The sequence below is a fragment of the Neofelis nebulosa genome, chromosome 9 (assembly GCF_028018385.1).
Source record: "Neofelis nebulosa isolate mNeoNeb1 chromosome 9, mNeoNeb1.pri, whole genome shotgun sequence".
In the NCBI taxonomy this organism is placed as follows: domain Eukaryota; kingdom Metazoa; phylum Chordata; class Mammalia; order Carnivora; family Felidae; genus Neofelis; species Neofelis nebulosa.
This window is the reverse complement of record NC_080790.1, coordinates 19,095,930-19,102,220: the sequence shown is the minus strand read 5'-3', so window position 1 is coordinate 19,102,220 and position 6,291 is coordinate 19,095,930. Positions and strand designations below refer to the sequence as shown.

Here is a 6,291-nt window from a genome sequence, read left to right as displayed (position 1 = left end):
AACCAGGCACACCTCCATATAAATTTTATTTAAATTTTTTTTTTAGAGAGAGACAGAGCATGGGTGGGAGAGAGGGGTAGAGGGAGAGAGAGAATCCCAAACAGGCACCATGCTCAGCACAGAGCCTGATGTGGTGCTCCATGTCACGACCCTGGGATCATGACCTGAGCTGAAGTCAAGAGTCGGCCACTCACAGACTGAGTCACCCAGGTGCCACAAAATTTTATTTTATTTTATTTTATTTTATTTTATTTTATTTTATTTTATTTTATTTTACTTATTTTGTAATGTTTATTTTTGAAGGAGAGAAAGAGAGAGACAGAGCACAAGTGGTGGAGGGGCAGAGAGAGGGAGACACAGAGTGTGGGGCAGGTTCCAGGCTCCCAGCTGTCAGCACAGAACGGGATGCAGGGCTTGATCCCACAAACCATGAGAGCAAGACCTGAGCAGGAAATCAAGAATCAGATGCTTAACCAACTGAACCATCCAGGTGCCTTTGCCCCTCATTCTTGGTGTAGATGTTAGGAAAGTCAGTTTTCCTTGCAGTTTCCTGGGGATGAATGATGGGAAGGAAGGTTGGCAGGTTTCTTTGTTTCTTTGTTTCTTTGTTTCTTTCTTTTTTTATTTTTTATTCTTTTTATTAAAAAAAATTTTTTTTAATGTTTATTTATTTTTGAGACAGAGAGAGACAGAGCATGAATGGGGAGGGTCAGAGAGAGGGAGACACAGAATCTGAAACAGGCTCCAAGCTATTAGCACAGAGCCCGACGCGGGGCTCGAACTCAGGGACCACGAGATCATGACCTGAGCCGAAGTCGGCCACTTAACCGACTGAGCCACCCAGGCGCCCCTCTTTCTTTCTTTTTTAAATGTTTCTTTATTTTAAGAGGGAGAGAGCACAAGCAAGGAGGGGCAGAGAGAGATGGGGACAGAGGATCCAAAGCAGGCTCTGCACTGACAGCAGCGAGCCAGATGCGGGGCTCGAACTTATAAACCTCACAAACTGTGAGATCATGACCTGAGCCAAAGTCAGACACTCAACTGACTGAGCCACCCAGGCACCCCTGGCAGGTTTATTTTTAATTTACCCTTAGATGTATCCTTTTTTACCAGGATTTTGCAGGGTGATTGTGTCAGACTGTAACTTGAGCAGGTCCTGGGCTTTGTCTTGTCTTTTCTATCTCCTGAAGACAGAACATAGAAGGTCAAGTTCACTGTGGTTGAGCAAATGCATTGAAAATACATTACTGGTCTGGGTTCCTGCAGTGACTTTGTTTTTGGTCTAAGCATTTTTTGGTATCTTGCCAGCTCATATATTAAAAAAAAAAAATGTTTATTTATTTTGAGAGAGAGAGAGAGACAGACAGACAGAGAGAGAGAGAGAGAGAATCCCAAGCAGGCTCGGTGCTATCAGTGTAGAGCCTGACTTGGGGCTGGATCTCATGAACTGTGAGATCATGACCCAAGAGCTGAGACCAAGAGTTTGGTGCTTAACTGACTGAGCCACCCAGGTACCCCCTGCACCACCACCCCCAGCCTTTTTTGAGAGGGAGTGGAGGGGGGAGAGAAAGAGAGCTGAAAGAGAGTGAGAGAGAGAGAGAGAGAGAGAGAGAGAGAGAGAGAGAGACTGTGCTTCTGTGCAAGCACAGAAGTGGGGGGGAGGGGTAGAAGGAAGCAGACTCCATACCTAGCGCTGAGCCTGATGCTGGACCCTGATCTCACCACTGTGAGATCGTGACCTGAGCTGAAATCAAGAGTTGGACACTTAACTGACTCAGCAACCCAGGAACCCCATAGCTCATGTAATTTTAAGCCAAGTTTAAAAACAGATTTTTATCGATTTATTTTCTCTGGCTCATACTGCAGAAAACAACTCTTTCTTCTTCAAACCATCCTTTCTTTTATCCATAATGTTCCCTTATTCCATTTTGTGCTTCAAGATGAAATCTCAGGGCTTTCCCTAAATCCCTGTTTGAGTTAGAGGTCTGTGCCTCATTCTTTATCACACTGTATCGAACCTTGCTAGTTTCTTGCCAGTCTCCATCTCTCTTGTAAGTACTATGTGTTGTATTTAAAAAAATTTCCCTCCTTCCTGGCCTGGCAGAGTACCAAATACCAGTTGGGTTTAGAGTAAACATTTGTTGATAGTAAATGATGCAGGTTATTGATGCAGGATTGTCAAGCCCAATGGTCAAGAAAGAATTCTTGAGACATTTTATGGTGCAAAAAGGCATTTTTATTATAGCACAGGGACAGGACCCTTGGTCAGAGAGCTGCACTGCGATTGCAGGGAATGACTGATTATATAGGGTTGTCTAACCTATAGAGGTGAAGGTGACCTTAGGGCCCCAGGAAATTGAGTTGATAGGTTCCTGGAGGTCTATTAAGATTGTCTTTTTCTCTTTTTTTAAAGTTTTATTTATTTAGTTAATCTCTATACCCTATGTGGGGCTCAAACTCATGACCCTGAGATCAAAGTTGCATGTTTCTCCCAGTGAGCCAGCCACGGGCCCCCAAGATTGTGTTTTTCTTGTCAATCATTAAGACAGCTACAAACTGTAGTGGGGTTTCACATCCTACAAGACTGTGATTTTTATCAGTTAACCATTTGTTTTTCCCCTGCCTTTGTTCTTAGGCATTTACTAGTGCCTGAGGATCTATGTCCCACTTAGCTCAGTGTTTTACACTCATCTTGCCTTTTGTTCTTGTTAGTTATAATGACCCAAGTCATAATAACTTGACTGTCTTAATTTAGGACTACAAAAACAAACACAGAAAACAAAGGAGGAAAGCACACAAACCCTTTATATCCTAATTTGCATGTTATACACCTCTTCAGGACGCTTCATATACATCTGAAAACCAGCCTCTGTCTGTAGGAAAACTGTTTATTCTCTTCAGTGATCTCATTCACAGCTAACTGATTCAGGAGAACCAGGTCTACTTCCATTATGAGGTTTCCACACCCAAAAGTCCGGGTGGGTGGTGTGGTGATGTGTTTAAGTGGTGGGTGATGTGTTGCCATTTAAATGTAAGCGGGTTTTGCCTGCTTTCCTGGAATCCATACATTTTTCCAAACAGAAAAATGACCTCCATTCTCAGTGCTGTACGCAGTTTTGTCGAATGATTGGTAGCTTGGGTGGCTAGAATGCTCTAATTTTGATACAGCTTGGGTATTTTTACAGGACGTTTCTTGAGCCTTCAATTTTTCTTAGTGCAGCAAACAGGAAGAACCTTTTACCCAATGAATAGTTCGCTCTCTATCGCTAATGTACCAAGCATTTGGTGAAATTAACATAATTTCTCTTTTACTGGAGAGCTTTTCATATTCTCTTAATTCTTGAAAGTTAAATCACAAATTTAATATTTTGTGTTCAGCTTTTTGTATTCTTAATTCTTCCGCGGGCGGGGGCCCGCAGTGATAAAGGAGACTCCTACGTGAAAGAATTCATTCTTTGTGACTCCGCCTTACATCTGGCAAAGGTTATAGAAAACAACCCTTTCTTGCTTTGTTTAAAGACACAGCGGTCTAGCGTTTGTTCTTTCTTCAACTTACCATGTGCCAGAAGCCGCACAGATCTAATTTACCATAGTCTCATTTTCACAGGCACGAAAAGTGCGACTCAAGTTCGGTGTCCTGCCTCGGGTACCTCTGGGATTCCAACTCAGGTCATCGCGCCCTCGTCCTCCCCTGTCCCCGTGTATCCCCCCGCCTTTGCCGGTCGTTCCTGGCTGTATCCAAGCCACCTGGAGCGATGGTGGAGATACTAGGGTATTCGGGCCTCGCAGGGCGTGAGAGTCCCAGGGTCAACTCCAGCGCTCTAGCTCGTTCCGCGCCGTTTCTGGTTATTCCCATCCCCCTCCTAGACTCGGGGCCAGACCTATGAACCATAGAGCTCACATAGCCCAGAGCGTCCCTTGCCCCCTCCCCCCCGCCCCGCCGCCGCCGCCGCCGCCGCCGCCGCCGAGCGCTGACGCCGCGCCGCTGGGCGGGGCCTGCTGGAGGGGCGGAGGGAGAGGAGGGGGAGCGGACAGGAGAAGGGCTGGCCGACCCTGCAGCGCCCCGCAGCGGCCACGGCCGGAAGCGGTCTCGTCGGCCCTGCGGCGCTGGATCCCTGACGCACGGAGCTCGAGAGCGAGAACGAGAGAGAAAGGGGCAGAAATGGCGGCTCCGCTCGGCTCCCGCTGAGGAGGGCGAAGCCGGTGGAGGGTCTGAGCTGTCGGCCTGGAGTATCGCTCCCGCCTCCCGCTTTCTGCCTTCTCACGCCTACTTCCCTTCGTCTGCCCTACTCTCGCCTGTCCTCGTCTGCTCTCCGCAGAGTCCGGGTCGGCTCGTCTCTCCCGGCCCGGCTTCACTGGCCCTGACTGCCCGGCCGGCGGGCCGGCCTTCCTCGGCTCTCCCAGGCGCGGCGGGCGCTGTGTGGACCCCGTCCTCCTGGCTGGACCATGGTGAACACCCGGAAGAGCTCTCTGCGTCTTCTCGGGTCCAAGTCGCCTGGGCCTGGGCCTGGGCCTGGGGCCGGAGCAGAGCCTGGGGCGACCGGAGGCAGCAGCCATTTCATCTCCTCTCGGACCCGCTCCTCCAAGACCCGCGCTGCCAGCTGCCCCGGCGCCAAGGCCGGGGGAAGCGGTGGTGCCGGCGTCGCTCTGGAAGAGGCCCGGGTAAGAGCGCGGCGGCCCGAGTCCGGAGGCTTCCGAGTGCCGGCCCGGCCGCCGGGGCTTTGTCTGGCCGGGTTACGGCAGGAAGCCTCCAGTGGAGACCGCTTGGGCGGCTGGGGACCGGGTCTGCGGGTGCGGTGAAGGATGGTACCCGGCTAGGTAGGGCTGCGATAGCTTTGCTGCTCTGGCTCTTTTGTGTGAAGAACAGGACTGGGGTCTAGGGGAGAGGGCTCTGGGGGGGGGGGGGGGTCTTTTCGGGGACATTGGAACAGTCTGGTTTCCGTGTCCTTGCCCTGCCTTAGAGGGGAATTCTAGGGGAGCAAGAGCGAAAGGCCGGAGTCCCCGGGTGGAAGGGCTGGGAGAAGAGAAGTGAAAGTTTTCTGCGGTGTCAAACCCTTCTCGTAAGTGTGTCAGCTCCTGCCGGTGTCTAACTCCAGCTTACTCTCAAACTGTTTGGGGGTGGTTCAAGTTGGTGAGGAAGTGAACGGAGAGCTCCAGTTGGCAGCCAGGCAGGGATGCTGAAAAAAGTTTGTAGCTGCTCTGACACCAACTTTAAAAACAAAATCAACGCTATCGCCTCTCCAGGCAGGAGAGATCGAGCATGATTTTGTAGCTGGAGAATCAGCCAGCTAGCTAACCCAGGTTCTAGTAGGGACCTGGTAGAGCTTTCAAGTCACAAAAGGGGCATGTCGAATGTTTTGGATAGTAGACACTGTTTCCAAATTGTATGGTTTCTTGGATGTGTGCGTTTTTGTTAGGGGAATAGTTGATTAGAAGGTGAATTAACACCATCGTTGTCACACTGTTGCCAACACATTTGAAGAAGGCTGGTGATTTAGGTTTTTTAAAAAGTGGTTGAAAGATCTTGAGATTTCATTATAGTATAAAACTCTAAGCTAAGCACTTGTTTTAGCACTTTAAGGGAATTGATAAGTTTGTGTTACAAGATTGGTTATGAATTCAGAAAAGAGTATTGCTTCTGTCTAGCAAGAGGGTAATTTAACCAAGAGTAATTTGGCTGGGAATTGCTATTCATTTAAAATGCTCCTTTAAACCCACACCATTTTGTTATTCTTGTGGGAGGGAAGCAATATTTTATTTTCTATGGGGTCTACAAGATTATGGTTTGTGTGTGCTTTTTCTCTGTGTGTCATACTGTTCTGACACTGATCGGAATGAATCGAGGCAAATACAACAGATATATTTTACCAAAATGTATTTATTGTATCTTTGAAAATATATTCGGCTTTTATTTTGCTAAAATAAAAATGTTTTGAAAACTGTCTTGTTAGTAGACTGTTTTGGGGTTAACAGATCTCTTAGGTTAAAATATGAAAGCTAGATCTTAAAGTTGTGCAAAGTAGAATAATTTTTCTGAAAACTTGGCTTTTTGTAGAGATTATTCCAAACGTGTACAGACTTACTGACTTTTTGAAGCTAACATTTATTTTAAAATAAAAGTAAATTTAAGAAAGGTCTGTTCTCTATACCTAAGTTCAAATAAAATGTTTAGTGTACTATTTAATTGTAGTATAATGGTATGAATGCCCAGTCTATTAGAGCAGTGTCTAATTCATCTGAAGCAATTAGCTCATCTGTCACTGATCAGTTTGTGGTCCCATTTTGGAATTC

General features: G+C 47.3%; 1 protein-coding gene across 2 annotated transcripts in view; it reads left to right on the top strand.

Annotated features, from left to right (window-relative positions):
- Positions 1-4,301: 4,301 nt before the first annotated feature.
- ATAD2B (ATPase family AAA domain containing 2B) overlaps positions 4,302-6,291 on the top strand; it is a 168,016-nt gene continuing 166,026 nt past the window's right edge. For both annotated transcript variants that reach the window (XM_058682648.1, XM_058682647.1), the window contains exon 1: positions 4,302-4,662. In XM_058682648.1, the coding sequence (XP_058538631.1) occupies positions 4,447-4,662 (216 nt within the window). In that variant the 5' untranslated portion in view covers positions 4,302-4,446. The remainder of the gene's footprint in view (positions 4,663-6,291) is intronic.